The following is a 16,829-nucleotide window of genomic DNA, read 5'->3' on the forward strand; positions in this document are numbered from 1 at the left end:
TCCTCATCTCCCCAGCTCCCACGTGGCATGGGGTTGTGGATCTCAATAATGTCCTTTTCTCTATTCTTGTGGCCAAGAATAGTCAGGAACAGTTTGCTTTCACCTGGGAAGGACCCCAGTATATCTTCACCATCCTTACTTTGGGCAACCTGAACTCTCCAATACACAACAATCTAGGAAGCAGAGGTGCCCCACTTTCTAAGGACACTGATGACCTGTACTACAATAATGACCCAGTAAGACTAGCTTAGAGAAGGCCACAGTGACAAAGACCTTGGATTGCATGGTAGCCCATATAATGGACAAGGGGGTGTGAAGTCAACCCTAAGAAAATCCAGTATCCAACCCACTCTGTCAAGTTTTGAGTAATAAATACAGTAGATGGGGAAAACCCAAACACTTCTGGACATAGTCCACAGTAAACTACTGACATTCACTTTCCTACAGTTCAAAAGGGGAATCCAAAGATCTGCTGGATGCTTTGAGTTATGAAAAACCCAAATTCCCTATCTTGATAAGCCCCAATTGCCAAGTCACATGCCAGTTTGCCTCTTTTGAGTGGGAACCTAGAACAGGCTATAGCTTGGGAAGGCCTAAAGTGGGCCATTCAGCATTCTCTTCCCCTAGGCATTTTTGACTCCATGGAGAACAAGTTTTGGTATCAAGCCTGAGCTGACTTCAGTAAAACCCTAACTGCAATTGAATGAATGACGAAAGATCAAATAATTACATTTCATAGAGAACTGACTATTACAAGTTGGGCAATACAAGACGGTACCTCTAATAAGATATACAGGAAATAGAAGACCTCTATTGTTAAATGGAAATGGTACATTCAAAATCACACTTACATAGGTCTTTTAGGTGTTAGCATCCTTAACAAACAGGCTGCAACTCTACCAAATGTTGATGCCTTGAGTCTCAATCTGCCTCCTTGACTAGTCCAATAGGCCCTGACCTATGAGGACCCTGCTCCTTAAGATGGTGTTTTGTGTGGTTCACCAAATTATGTGTAGTATGAGAGTCATGAGCACCTAGATTCTGGCGTCCATTAATTTGTTAATAGGATATGAGAGATGGGGATTTTGGCAAGTCCTCCCAGTGTGCTGAGCTAAGGAACTGCATTTCTGGCATGTGAGAGGGCCTTGAGGGATGGGCTAGATAAGATCTTCATTTCCACTGATTCGTTGGTAATGGACATGATACGGTTCTGGTAGACTAATCAGAGGTCTGGAGAGAATGGGACTAAGCAATCAAAGGCTCTCCCATCTAGGGTTAGGGCCAGTGGAAGAATTATGCCAATGAACCCTTCTATATACAGTGGTTGGCAGGTATGTCAGAGACATTATATGACTTCTGTCCTCATGAGCAATCAACTAAAGTTGATGAGGGCCATGATGCCAAGTTGTAATAGGGTCACATGAGCCCTTAAGGATAATATTTCTCTCCAACAGGACTCTTCATAACAATCAAAGCACCCACTTGTCCTATAGGATCTTCAGCCTACTTTCAAACGCAAACTGAGCTTTTCCAGAACTGCCTAATTCAGGGCAAGAACTTTGCTCCTACTAAAGAAAAACTTAGTCAATATGCCCTAATTATCAAGGTAAGGTATTCCACCTCATCTCCACCCAACTGATGCCATCTTAGGAAGAAGGTGGTCTTGGAATACAGTTTTCCAATAAAATAGGCTTGCAACCAAGAATAATTTACCCTACAAAGCTAACTGTATCTATAGGGGGAAAAAAACAACCTTTAATGGAATAGAAGACTTTCATGTATTCTTTATAAAAAGACCAGAACTTTGAAAAATAAATATAAGAATCCAGAGAAACCTAGAAAGGTAAATTTATTTGAGCAACTGGAAAGACCTATATGTTGATTTCTTGCTACCATTCTAAAAGGGGAGAAGAAACAAGAAACAACCTTTAGAAACTTAAAATGTCTTCAGAGGGTATTGAGGAAGGCAAATGAGAAAAACAGGCACTGGGGTCTGATTGCTTATAATCTGGGTTTTTAAGATGCAAAAAAGAAAGGGTAAAAGGAAGACTATATTAGTATAGAAAGGAAGGAGGATTAACTTGCGATGTATTGTAAATGGAGTATGTAAGAAGGATATGAAAACATGGAGGAAGGGGTCAGGGAAGCAGGCATCAGATGAATCTCACTCATCTGAAAGTCAAAGATTGAAGGAAAACACACACACACACACACACACACACACACACACACATATGCATGCTCACATACCCAGGGCAATAATAGTCATGTGGAAAAGAACTACAATCTAAGGGGGTACCTTAGGTTACCTTAGACAATTGGGGAACAGCTGAACAAACTGTGGCATATGAATGTAATGGGATATTACTGTGTCATAAGCAATGACAAAAGATTATTTTAGAGAATCTTAAATAATATGAATTGACATCTAATGAAGTCAGCAAAACCAGGAGAATAATTTATACAAGGACAACTATACCATAAAGAAAAAGAACTTTGAAACACTTCACTTTGAACGACCTCCGTGATGAAATGTAATACTCACACCTCCTGACAGAGAGTTAATGCACACTGTTATACTGTTAAGTGCACATATACATTTTTAGATATGGTCATTTTGTGTATTCATTTTGGTTGACTTTACTTTTTTCTCATTTATTTTTCTTGATTACTTGGGGACAGGAGTACGGGGCACAGAGATAGTAATAATGATGCCAAAAAAAAAGATTTTTTTAAACATTTTTTAACAATTTAAAAATTTTTTTAAAATGCACAAAGAAGTTACAGCTGGTGGACTGTGTGAGCTTGGGAGCTACAGGAGGGCTAAAGTCAACTGAGTAACTGTACTAAGTCAGACACACTCCTGAGAGTGGAGGGCCACCAGGACCTAAAAATAGGTAAACTTGACCAGGTCGAAAAAATGCAGCAGATACTTCCAGCCTGGGAAAGATGGGGAGACCCAGTTCTTAAAAAAAAAAAAACACAGAAGAGAACAGTACAGAATGAAGGATTAATTTTGAAAGTACATGCTGAACTTAGATACTTTTTTTTTAATGCAAGTGATATGAAATGGAGATTCACAATTTCATAAAGAATTATAATTTTGTGTTCTGCTGTGTGTATGGAAATGTTCTTTTTAGTTGTCTTATATGCAGAGGGTTAAGTTATAGTAAGGATAAGATCCAGAGATCTGACACAACTATAGCAAAAGGGCAAGATGGCAGAGGGTAGGCAGGAGGCAGATGGTAATGCTCAAGGGGCTGTGAGTTCATTCATCTCTTTGCCTACCAGGAAGTATAAAAAACAACATAAACAGCTCTAAGATGAAAATCACCAGGTAAATTTACTTCCTCTCCTGATCACACATACTAACACTCTACTAAGAGGCAACTAGTCCTTTTGAGGAAAGGAGAAGGGTTATATTTTCTTACCTGTGAGAACATAGTCATATTTATTTACATTGTTCAGTTTAAGACCTTCATACAGCTCATGGAGTTCATTTGAATTTAACACCTGACCTTTCCAGTATGGATAACCTAAAAGAAAAATAAAAGTATTGAAGACTTTACTTACAATTATAGACATGACCAATATCAATATCAAAACAATACTTGCTTCCCTAAAATAGCATTCTGGTTACAAACCACCATCTTTTTATTATATTTTTAAAATTTTATTTCTTTATTCTAAACTGAAACACACAAAACTCATAATGCACACATGAGTTAAGCTGCTGATTTAGATATCATTTTCCTGAAGAATGGGCAGTGCCTCTAGTGAAATCCTAAAATCACAAAATTGGTTACTTTAGCTTGGGTTTTTCTAGAGTAATTCCTTTTTAGCTTATCAGTAACCATTTTCATCTCCACGTGATAAGTTTCAGATAATTTCCACAGGGCAGGTTAGGACAAGGAGAAGATGGAAACAAACACCTAAAGGGCAAAAATGGAAGGTTGTAGGGGATCTTTTTCGAAATTTCAGAGATAAGAGGGAAGAGCATTTACAAGTAATTATTAGCTGACTAGATGCTGGAGGAGGCTGCCGGGAAAGTAAAGAAAACACCGAGACCAACATTCCTTAGTTGTTGACTACATTCTGCAGAAGTTTGCCTGCCAGCATTATAAATAAGAATGAAAGTAAACTGGCCCAGCATATTCAGTATAAAAGACCACTCTGGGCCTTTAAGCTCCATTTTATGAAGGCTGACAGGTAACTAATGGAGCTTGATGTGATTGTTTTAAGAGAAGAGAGCTCCCAAAGGCCTGGGAATGGAAGTAGTCTTCAACCCAGAAGTTTTGCTGCATCCCAAAAGAGATCAGAGACAGGGAGACAGGAGAATGAGAGAAGTAAGAGAGAGAGATAACTTTCACAGAGGGCAAGAAAGCCCCAAGCACATACTGTTACCGCTCCAAGAAGGAAAGGGATTCTTTCCACTGAAGGAGCAAAGACTGGATGGGCTTTCACCTGGGGAAGTTACAAGAGAAGTTCAAACACAAATCTGATGAGTCTCTAGAGCAATAATTGCTCCTGAGAGTATGGTTTAATGAAGCCAATGCCGAGGTCTCCCCAGGAGTAAAGACTTACTCTTACAGATTCAGCTACGTTTGGGGCTGCCCTTCGTCCCTTTTTCTGTGGCTGAGATGGCAGCTATTTTCACTAGAATACAAAAATTCCCTTTAGGGATCTTCAAGGGAGAAAGAAAAAGAAAACTGTTTTCATAGATGAGATCTGTTCTACTCCACTGCACTCCTTCCCACAGCTCACCATGAACCCTCTGAATAGCCAGCCTCAGGGGAATCAGATCTCATCTTCTGAGTGGAGTCTCACCATAATGATAACATCTTCAGAATTTAACTATGTATCTCCCTGCCAGGCAAAACTGTACAGCTATGGGTTGATAAAATGGGAAAATCAGAGAAATATATAAGGAGAGCTGCAGCTATGCCTTGGTGCACTCTGGGAGAGAAGGCAGGTGGAAAGGAAGTACAAGGCCCACTATCTTGCTATCAAAGGGTGAGGACACCAGGCTGATATAAAAGAGCACTTGATGACTACTGTCCATGGAGTATAGGGAAATTCAGAACTCAAACCTTCAGCTCCACCTAAACCCTACCGCATTTGGATCATTCCAAAATGGTTATAGAGGGCATATCACAGAAGGAAGAGATCTGAGTCATCAGTATCTGTGCAAGTCCTTTTGGCAGCCTCTATGTGGATTAATGTGAGTAGGGTCACATGGAAATCCTTGAAATTGCAAGGTAGATGACACCTGGCAGCTTATAGTAGATTATAGGGATCTACAGCTTTCATTTTACTATAGCTGATCTGACTTCATTAATGTTATAGACCAAGGAGCCCAGGCCTGGGATGAGTAGTATATGGCTACTGACCTCACCAATGCATTTTTTCACTTTTCCTCGTCTGAGACATGTCAGGAGAAGTTTGCTTTTGTCTGGGAATGAGTTCAGTATATTTTCACTGTCCTTTCCCAGGATTACCTGATCTCTCCCTCATGCTGCCACATTATAATGGGCCCGGAAACCTGAAAGAGTCATCTCTTCATGGGGGCACTGATGTACAGCACTACAATGATGACAAAATGTTGACGAAGCCAGGTGAGCCATGGTGTCAGAATCCTTAGATCAGATGGTAGAGGCACAAGGAATAAGAAATCACCTATGAAAATCCAGGGTCTAGTCTACTCAGTCAAGTTTGGGTGAATTCAATAAGTGGGTAAATTCCAGGATTCAGAGGATTCTAGGAACACTATGGAATAAGCTACTGATATAATCTAAGAAGAAAACCCGGAGACATGCAAGTTCTGGAGAACCCTCTTTCCCAACCCGAGTAACCTAGTTTTCCATGTACCAAGTCACCCACAGGCACACCTCTTTGAAATGGGGTCCAGAACATGCTCCAGCCGTGGAAGATGTAAAAGCAGGCTATTTAGCAATCTCCCCCCTTGGGCCATTACAAGGCTCATGTTGCTGGAACTCTCTGTCTAGAAAAAATAAGCTGGCAAGCATTTGGCAGGGGTAGCCAGAAAGAGACTTGGACTTGTAGAGATACATGTTTGCCAAAAGGAAAACTCCCTACTACCTCTTTTAAAAAGCAGTTGTTCACCTATTTCTTGGTCCTACTTGCTATTTAACAAATAACATGGGGTCATAATCATCCTTTTCATCCAGAGTTGCCTCTTAGGAGTTGGGTGATACAAGATGGGCAGAGTACAGGAGGCTTCTATTGCTAAATAGAAATGCTTCATTCAAAATCATGCTTGCCTGGGTCTCTGCAGGATTAGTGCCTTTCAATGCATGGACCTGCCACAGAGATCTGAGATTTAGTTCTTTCAAATGAAGGTAGGGGGAGGGGAAGGAAGGGAAGAAGCCTAGAGTTTTTAGCTTTTGTTTTGCACTATTTTTTCTTTTCTTTGCCTTTACTGGTGACTCCTTCAGAGAGAAGGGAAAGTGAGCTGTAAATTTTTTCTTCTCATTTTTCTTTTTCCCCTTAGTACTGCCTATGCCAGGAGCACTGTTTAATAAAAAGCCCTAAAAGCATTTATATGGGAGAAGGTCCTCTAGAAGATCCTTAAGATTTGCCATTACGGGATGTAAGTAATAGGACCAATATCAACAAAGGTTCCCCGCTACTCTCTCACATGGATAAAGCTAGTTTTTTCACAAAAAGTCAACAAAGGTGGTCACGATTGGCTCAAGGAATGGGCCAAGGCTCAAGCTGTTCCCTCCTGGGCATGGCTTCCTGGTCATCAACATAAAAAGACCCATCTTCATGGGGCTGGGGTCCTTCAGACTCGGTGAATGCCCTGAAACCACTGGAGTCACTACATCCAACCCTGCTGACCAGACACATTTCTCTGTGGAGAAAAGGGGCAGGGGATATGTGTATCCAAGCTAAGTTCTGGAGCATCCTTATTGTATACCTTTCTACGTCAGGGCTAAGTAAACTTTGTTCTCTTAACTGCTCAAAGACCCATGAGTATCTCATTTTGTTCTGATATTAAGCCTGAACTGATAGAGTGACAACCTAAATCAGGTCTGCTCTTAACAAATGGTCAGAAGTGAGGGAACCTGAGAGTAAAGTGTCACAGAAAACAGTGGACATTACTTCAGTTCTTCTGAAAGGAGGTTCTACCTGGAGGGACATTTAGTGCTCATGGAAAGATCATTTACTATAAGAAAATGACAATATGCCCCCCCCAAAGGGATCTCTCTTCATAAAGCTGGATAAAATCATACTGAAATTTACATGGAAAAAACAAACAGGAAAGAATGTAAAGGGCTGCTGAAGGAAGTTTTGCACTGTCAGGCTTTAAATCATATTGTGAAGTGGTTATCATCAAAACTATCTAGCACTACATAAAAAAATGCAGAAAAAGCATTATGGTACTCAATAGCAGATATCAGAGATACAACCACATACATATAAAACATTAGGGGAAGGGATAAGAATTGGACTTGCGATTTCCCAGATTTCCTTCCAAATAAGGAAACTCCAGCTCTCTACCAGTAAAGGTGGTGTCTGGTCTGCAAACTGCAGTCAGTACATGTCAATGGTAAGACTTGAACCTCGTAACTTCCTGGCCCTAAGGCCAGCCCTTTTACTCAAAAGGCCACAATGCTGCTACAAAAGATTAGTGTTTCCCAAAACTATAGAAAATAAATTGAGGAAATGTATAGCACTGCTTCTGCAGTCAGAGGATCTGGGTTCAAAGTCTGCTTCTGATGCTTATTCCCTCAACCCATCTACCCAGTCATTTGCCAGACATTATTTCTACCTATACAGCAACTGTCACATCAGATCGCTTCTCTCAACTCAACTGTTTCTCATTAGGTTCTTATCACTCCTCACCTAGATTACCATGATAGCCTACAACTGCCAGTGCCCTCCCTCCCAAACGATTTCATATTTAGCTGCTTTGTATATATTTTTATTTATGTTTTACGTACTTACAAATGTTTTTGTTGTCTCTTACATTAGAATTAAGCTCTTTGACAGCAGAGATTTTTTTATTTTTTGTATATATATATATTTGAATCTCTATTTTGTATATACATATTTTGCATATAGATATATTTGTGTATATATGTATATATATTCCATGTATATATATTTGTATCTCTAACGCCTAGCACAACGACCAGCACATAGTAAATATTTTTTAAAAAATGTTTGTTGATTTATTAACTAATCTCTATGGTCCCTTCCATTTACAAAATGTGTTCATTTTAGGTGAAATTCCAAAAGTCAAAGAAAGGCAAAAAGAAAATAAACATAAAAATTACTCCATATTAAACAAAGCAAGTTTCTTTTCAATTATACTCTTATTCTAGCTAAATAACAACCAGCTACATAACAACAAGTATTTTTGTACAGGTAGCTCTATTTATAAAGTTAATTATTATCACACACTGCTTCCTAAGTCTTCCAATAAAAAGCACCACCCCGGGATTTAACTATGTAGTACTACACCAGGCTTAAAAATACTCTTTTATCCTGCCTACATGGGAGTTCACTTGTCTCTGGTTTCAGGAACAGTCTGCACTTTCCTGTGTCACTTTGCTCTTGGTTCAAAGTAATTTGGACTTACAAAATACCTGATCGTGTCTTTCAATTTTACATATGTGCCATATTACAAATCTACAAATTACTGCCAGCCTTTAGTGCATCCATAACCAAAGTCATAGAGCAGAAATCTCAACATAAATTGTTTTAACTCGAAGACAAATGGCATCACCAGGAATGATGATTATGGGACCACCCGTAATCAAAATCCAAAATCTGGTTCTTCAGGGATAATCCCTTTAAAACAATTTGAGAGCTCTTAAGTACTTGTGATTCTGATATCATCATTGTCCCTCCTTCCATACAACAAAACAATACAATTTAAATGAAAATAAAAATAACATATTTTAAGAGTGGCAGTGTAGTGTAATGGGCAGAGAGATGGTTGCAAATTCAAGAAGACCTGAGTTCATGTCCTACCTGTGACACTTTAAGTCAGTGTGACTGTGGGCAAGTCACTTAACTTCTCAATGCCCTAGGTACTTGTCACTTAATAAAAGTTACTATAGATGTAACCAATGTGGGATATTTTTTTGAAGCCCATTTCCAAATAAAGTAAATTTACCTGTATGATTTGAAAATTGGACAGAATTCACTGTGTCAATTTCGAACCCCAAAACCTGCAATAGAAACAGAACAAAATTTAGAGACATAAAAAGATGTCTTGAAGTCTGGAACATGCCTAAAAATAAAGGAAATGATAAAAATTAGGATATACTTCATGACTACATACCTACCTCAAAGCTTAGGATTTTGTTTTAACATACACAAACCCCATAAACAGATGCCATGGAAATATGGTTTAGAATTTATAAGTCAGATGATAGAATAGAGCATACTAATACAAAAGACCCAAAATAGAAACAGAGGTTTACCAGTCTTCAGGCAGAGTAAAACTGCTGCCATGATACACATGGGCAAGACCTAATTTAATACTTGGATTTTCAGTATCCTTTTTGCCTAGTAAAAGGCTCTCCTGCTTCACTTTAGCAATGATGTTTGTGAGAAGAGTACTACACATTCCAGGGCCTACAGGATCCAGTGAGTCATAATCTCAGAAAACAATACATGAAAACCATTTACATAAGAACTCAAATGAAAAACAAATACATAGATTTACGTCTACTTTATATAGCATGTTCCTGAAAAGGACAACAATCAATTGGTCAATCAAAACTTACTACTCAATGCACGAGAGAGAGAGAGAGAGAGAGAGAGAGAGAGAGAGAGAGAGACAGACAGAGAGACAGAGACACAGAGAGAGACAGAGAGACAGAGACACAGAGAGAGAGAGAGATTACAAAATAAATAGATGGTAGCTATGGAGATAAGACACTAGAGACAGAGGGAACAATGAATGAATAAATGCTTTGGGTAGAAGCCAGTGCTTAAGCTTAAGAAGCTTAAGCTGCTTCTTAAAGGAAAAGAGGGTATCTACTCATATAAGCTGAAATAAGGAGAAGTTACATTACAGGAATAGGGATGGGCACTGCAAAGATAAGGAGATGGGATACCACCCTGGGAACACCCTGCACCCCCCTTCCCCCCAATTCTCCTGGAGTTTTCTCCTTTTCCCACATGGTCAAGTCTCTGGCATTCGCCTGAGGCATCATCCCAGTAATTTTCTCCACTGGCCTTTCATTGTGGCTATGCCCAATCTCCTAATTCAGTCCAATTACCTCCGCCCCAGCCAATTCCCACCCTTAAATTCTATCTAGCTTCCAGTCTCCCTCGGCCACGTGGTCCAGGTTCCTGGCTTTGCAGTTTTTCTGTTACCTCACAGTCACCTCACCTACTTGGCCACTCCTAGATCCCTCCCACAATCTATCTGTATATAAGATCCACCTTGGCCTCCGTTTAGGTGCTCAGATTCTTAAAATCTAGCCAATAGCTAGAACTCACTAGAAATCTCAGTCGCCCCAATCAATGTTCCAATAAAACTTGTCTTGCTTGGGTCCAATTCATTCGGGCAGGACCAGCATGTTGCTACTTTGGATTCCCAGTACCCCTAAACATCTAAACTTCAACAGTAAGATGTGTTAGAAACAGAGAGGGCCAATTTTGGTTGGATCATAGAGTCCAGAGACTCTATGGAACAAGGTTATGAATGGCTTTAAATGACAAAAAGAAAAGTTTATACGTACAAATCCTAGAGGACAAAGAGAATTCACTGAACAGGAGTGACACGGTCAGATTTGTGTTTCAGGAAAATTACTCAGCTCCTCTGGCTAAGAAGTGGCAGAAGGAAACTCAGCTGCCTCCAGCAATCCGGACAAAGGAATCCATTTCTACCCAGACCACTCGGATTGGTCTTCTCCAGATACTTGCCCATTCTTGTTAATCTTAACTACACATTTTTCCCATTCATCCCCTTCTGCCCACTGTAATGGACACCACCCTAATTTAGGCAGACAGACACACACACACACACACACACACACACACACACACACACACACACACACACACACAGAGACAGTGACAGAGAGAATGCTTACTATATGCCAGGCACTGTGCTAAGCACTAGGGAGGAATAAATAAGCAAAATAGTCCTTGCCCTCAAGGAACTTAAAGTCTAATGGAGGAAAGGCAACAAATAAAGGGAAGCCGGAAGGGTAGGGGGTATACACTCAGCAGAATAGTGTAGAAATGGCTAGGAAGCCACCCTGATTCCAGGCAAGTTAGGGTGAAAGCTCATTTATCAGACTCCACTTTGGTGGAATCCAAAAGTTCCTGTAAGGAGGTAGAAATGATAGCCAAAATGGAGGCAGCATAGTCTGCAGATAAACAGGAATTGAAGTCAAACTTACTGACCTATAATTTGAAGAATCTATTTTCTTCTCTTTTTTGAAAATATAGATACTATCAAGGAAATTAATGAAAAAAATGCAAAAGAAGGTGGCCTATCCATACCAGATCTCAAATTATATTATAAAGTGGCAATCACCAAAACTATCTGGTACTGGATAAGAAATAGAGTGGTAGAACCATGGAATGGATTAGGTACCTGAGACATAGTAGTAAACAGCCATAGTAATTTAGTGCCTGATAAACCCAAAGATACCAGCTTGTGGGACAAAATCTCATTATCTGACAACAACTACTAGGAAAATTGGAAAACAGTATGGCAGAAACTACATATAAACCAACATCTTATACTGTATACTAAGAGAAGGTCAAAATGGGGACACAAGTTAGACATAAAGGGTGATACCATAAGCAAATTAGGAGAGCATGGTATAGTTTGCCTGTTAAATCTATGGAGAAAGGAAGAATTTATTACCAAACAAGAGATAGAAAGTATCATGAGACATAAAATGGATAATTTGGATTATATTAAATTTAAAACTTTTTGCACAAATAAGACTAATTCAAGTGAAATTAGAAGAAAAGCAGAAAGCTGGGAAATAATTTTTACAGCCAGTGTTTCTGATAAATGCCTTACTTTTCAAATATATAGAATACTGAGTCAAATTTATAAGAATACAAGTCATCCCCCAATTGATAAATGGTCAAAGGATATGAACAGGTAGTTTTCAGATAAAGAAATCAAAGCTATTTGTAGTCAAATGAAAAAAAATGGTCTAAATCACTATCGATTAGAAAAATACAAGTTGAAACAACTCTGAGGTACCACCTCAACTGGATAATATGACAGAAAAGGTAAATGATGAATGCTGGAGAGGATATGGGAAAATGAGGACACTAATGCATTGTTGGTAGAGTTGTGAACTGATCCAACCATTCTGGAGAGCAATTTGGAACTATGTTCAAAGGGTAATCAAACTGTGCACACTCTTTGACTTAGCAATATCATTACTAGGTCTATATTCCAAAAAGACTAAGCAATCATATTCAACAGTTTTTCAGTACCTCAGGATATAGTGTGTCTGGATCAGACGACTAGAACTCATCAAGAGGAAGTAGGTATTATCTAATTTCTCTTGGGTGTGACACCCCCATAAGGATGGTCAGTGGTTTCAATTTATTATTATTAGCTAGCCTAATTAATAATCATACAGTACATACCCAAGAGATTATATAGAAACCGTCTTTCAGGTTTTATTTGCTACAATATAAAACAAAATATCTAATGTTTACAACAGTAACACTGGGAAATGGAGAAAAAAACATGAAGAAAATGCAAAAAATGATTCCCACATAAGTTCCCATTTCTAGCAGTGGTATGGGGGTATCATGTTGATATGTTGCTCCTGAGGCCAGGAAAGTACAGAACAAAAATGGCTAATATTATGCCCAGATAGAGGCCTTGGGGATAGGAAAAAATCACCCCACTGTCAATACACTTCTAAAACTGTCCAACCTTTTCAAGAGTTGAGTCTTAACAGAAATAGTAGGGAAAGGATGGATTATAAATTAATAATTAGTTATTAATACTAGTATAATACTAATTTCCCTCAATATCATTTCAATTTTTCTGTGATGCCGAGTTCCAAATTTTATCTAGTTCAACTTTCCTGCTATTTTAGGAAAAATTACTGGTTGTTGAATTGTATAATTTTGATAAGTAATTTAAAGACTTTGCTCCCTTCTCACTGAAATTTTACATGTAGCCAAATTTTCAAAAATCTTGTTTCTATTTTAGGTTTCCTTTTATTTTTGTTCTGCATTAATTTTTTGTCTAGTTCCCATGGGCATTTTTCTCCATTGTACTAAATCTACTGCATCCTAGGTTGAATTTACATATGAAAGACTATTATTGAATAATGCTAATTAGAGAATTAGAAATGATTCAGTGCCACTATGGTGTACACTCAGAATGCTATTAATATCATGCTGGTCCCCATAGGCATACTTACTTCCATTTTTATTTGTTATCTCACTTGCTCATAGTTCTGCTTTACTGTATCACTGTGATATAATAATATTTTCACATTTATATTGTAGTTTGTTTACTGCCATTATGGATCAATCCATGACCAACCAGACATGCTGTAAGTTGTCTGAAAAGTTTTTCTTGTTATTCCAACCCCAAAATATATGGGTTTCATAATTTTGGGAGGGAACAGAGAATAATAATAAGGATTGTTTTGGGGGGTGAGGCAATTGGGGTTAAGTGACTTGCCTATGGTCACACAGCTAGTGAGTGTCAAGTGTCTGGTCTGAGGTTGGATATGAACTCAGGTCCTTTCGACTCCAAAGCAGGAGCTGTATCCATTGTGCCACCTAGCTGCCCCTAAGGATATTTTTTAAAATGTCAAAAAAATTACAAGATGTTTCCAATAAGATCTAGAGTAAAGCAAGGATGGTCATTTTCACTACTACTATTTGAACAGTACTAGAAATACACTATAGCCATAAGTCAAGAAATAGAAATTAAGGGAATAAATATAGGCAAAGAAAAAAATTATGACTTTTTATAAATGATATGACATGAAGAACCTTTAAAAATTAATTGAAACAATAACAGCAAAGTTGAACACAAAATGAATTCACATAAACCATTAGCATTCCTGTATGTTACCAACAAAACCAAAAAGGAAAAGATAGGGAGATAATACTTTTTCAATCTAAAGATTCCATCTACTGGGGTAAGGACTCACTATCTGACAAAAACTTCTGGGAAAACTGAAAAGACCTTCTGGCAGAAATTAAATATAGGTCAACAACATCTCATACCACATACTAAGATAAATTCCCAAAGTGTACAAAATTACCTTTTAGATCTACCTACTGGAGAAGAGCTGATGATCAAAGAATTGAAGCAAAGAGGATAAAATGTACAATTCTGATCATATAAAATTCAAATTTTTGCACAAATCTGTGAACATGCAGCTAAAATTGGAAGGAAAGGAGGTAACTGGGGACAAAAATCTTTGTATCAAGTTTCTCTAATAAAATTTTCATTTCGGACTGATTCAAATTTGTAGGAATAAAAGCTATTCCCCAACTGACAAGTGATTTTTCAGAGGAAAAGTTTAAATGGCTCATTAAGGGGTCACGATGGGAAAAGGAGGAGAGTATAGTTAGTGCAGGGATGATTACGCAGGATGGGGAGCTGCATTTGGAAATTCTGCTAAGTCGTTTTTCAGTTGTGTCCAAGTGTCCATGATCACATTTGGGGTCTTTCTGGCGGAGATACTAGGGTAGTTTGCCATTTCCTTCTCCAGCTCATTTTATAGGTGAGGAAACTGAGGCAAACAGGGTTAAGTGACTTGCCAGAGTCTCACAGTTAGTGTCTTAGGCTAAATTTTAACTCAGGTCTTCCTGACTCTAGGCCTGGTGCTCTACTCACTATGCCATCTGGCTGCCCATAAATGGTTTATACCAACTTGGAAATCTTCCTCTCTCAGGCAGAAGGCTTAGATTTAGAAGGGAAAGGAATAAGCATTTTATATAGCACCTACTATGTGCCAGTATTTTACACTTATTGTCTCATTTGAGCCTCACAACAACTTTGGGAAATAGGTGCTATTATCATCACATCGTACAGTTGAAGAAACTGAGGCAAATGGGTTAAGTGACTTGCCCAGGTTCACACAGCTAGTAAATGTCTAAGGCTAGATTTGAACAGTTCTTCCTGACTTTCAGGCTCAGTTCCCACTGGGCTGCTACTCTGGCTTCTCTTTCCTCTCTCTCATGATTCTTAATGAACTAGTTCAATTTTATACCAAATCCCTTGTGTTCCCTTGATTTACTGCCAGTCAGACCTTGCCAACCCCTAACCCTAGATTACTCCCACCACCCACATCCTCCACTTCTGTTCACATACCACTGAACTTAGCCGTAAGTAATGTAGCTACACTGACTGGGTCCACTACAAATTAATATTTTCTAATAGCAACTGGGGCCTACTGTAGAAAAGAAATTTCCACAGCCTGCTTACTTGGTGAGCCATCCTTTGTAACAAAGGTTAAAAACTAAACAGGAAAAAGCAATTCAGCAAAACCAACATATTAACCATGTCTGACAGTCAACAAGCATTTATTATGTATCTATTATGACCAGTGACTGTGCTAAGTGCTTGAAATATAAAAAAAAAGTCCCTGCTCTCAAGGAGCTCAGTCTAACTGAGGAAACATCTAAACAGTTATGTGCAAAACACATATACAAAATAGACTGCAGATAATCAATAGATGTAAGGCACTAGAATTAAAGGGGGATTGGGGAAAGCTTCTAATGGAAGGTCAGATTTTTATCTGGGACTTGAAGGAAGCCAGGGAAGGTCAGCAGGCAAAAATGAGGAGGGAGGGGTAGCTAGGTGGTGCAGTGGATAGAGCTTTGTCTGGTCTTGGGGTCAGGAGGCCCTGAGTTCAAATCTGAACTCAGACATTTACTAGCTGTGTGATCCTGGGTAAGTCATTTAACCCTGACTGCCTCACCAAAAAGCAAAAAAAAAATATCCTAGCCATGGGAGTGAACATGCTCAGAACCTGTAAATAGAACGTCTTGGGCTAGGAACAGCAAGGAGGCCAGTGTTACTGGATCATAGAGAACACCAGGAGAAGTAATAAGAAGACTGGAAAGGTAGAAGGGAACCAGGTTAGGAAAGGCTTTGAAAGCCAGAGGATTTTATATTTGATCCTAGAGGTGATAAAGAGTCATTGAAGTTTACTGAATAGGGTCAGTATAACATGGTAAGAGCTGTGCTTCAGGAAGATCAATTTGACATCTGAGTGGAAGACAGACTGGAATGTGGAAAAACCAGACAGGGAGATCAACTACTGGAGATCAATCGAGGCTACTGCAATAAACTAAGTGTGGGAGGACGAGGGCCTGGACCATAGCGGTGGCAGTGTCAAAGGAAAGAAAGGGCAAATAAGAGTTGTTACAAAAGTAAAAGTGACAGGCAGACCTTGGCAACAGATTGGTTATGTGGAAAGACAACAGGGAGTCAAAGAGGACACCTAAGTTTCCTCAGTAAGGAAGCTCAGAAGAAGCAAACTCCTGGGGAGGGAAGTAATGAGTTCAGTTTTAGGCATGTTGAGTTTAAGGTGGAGAAATGAGAGACCAGGAGACAAGCTGGGTCTGGATAAGTGGATGTGAGAATCACTTGCATAGATATGATCACTGAATCCATGGGAACTGATGAATTCACCAAGCAAAATGGTAAGTATAGTCTAGGGAGAAAAGCACTGCGGGACCCTCATGGTTAGTGAGCAAGACCAGGATGAGGACCCAGAAATCAGACAAGTAGAAGGAAAACTAGGATAGACAGAGCAATGTCATGGAAATCCACAGAGAAGAGAGTATCAAGGACGCAGAGAGAACAAGAAGGATGAGGA

At 39.0% G+C, this 16,829-nt stretch overlaps 1 protein-coding gene across 1 annotated transcript in view; it reads right to left on the reverse strand.

The window, feature by feature from the left end:
• The window catches only part of PDXK (pyridoxal kinase), a 74,527-nt gene that overhangs the window by 35,496 nt on the left and 22,202 nt on the right, over positions 1-16,829 (reverse strand). Inside the window, exons 3-4 of the mRNA XM_020973883.2 lie at positions 9,149-9,203; positions 3,432-3,536 (exon numbers count right to left, since the gene is read on the reverse strand). Coding sequence (XP_020829542.1) covers positions 3,432-3,536; positions 9,149-9,203 — 160 coding nt within the window. The remainder of the gene's footprint in view (positions 1-3,431; positions 3,537-9,148; positions 9,204-16,829) is intronic.

This window comes from Phascolarctos cinereus, unplaced genomic scaffold (assembly GCF_003287225.1).
Source record: "Phascolarctos cinereus isolate Bilbo 61053 unplaced genomic scaffold, phaCin_HiC Scaffold_726;HRSCAF=1367, whole genome shotgun sequence".
NCBI lineage: Eukaryota > Metazoa > Chordata > Mammalia > Diprotodontia > Phascolarctidae > Phascolarctos > Phascolarctos cinereus.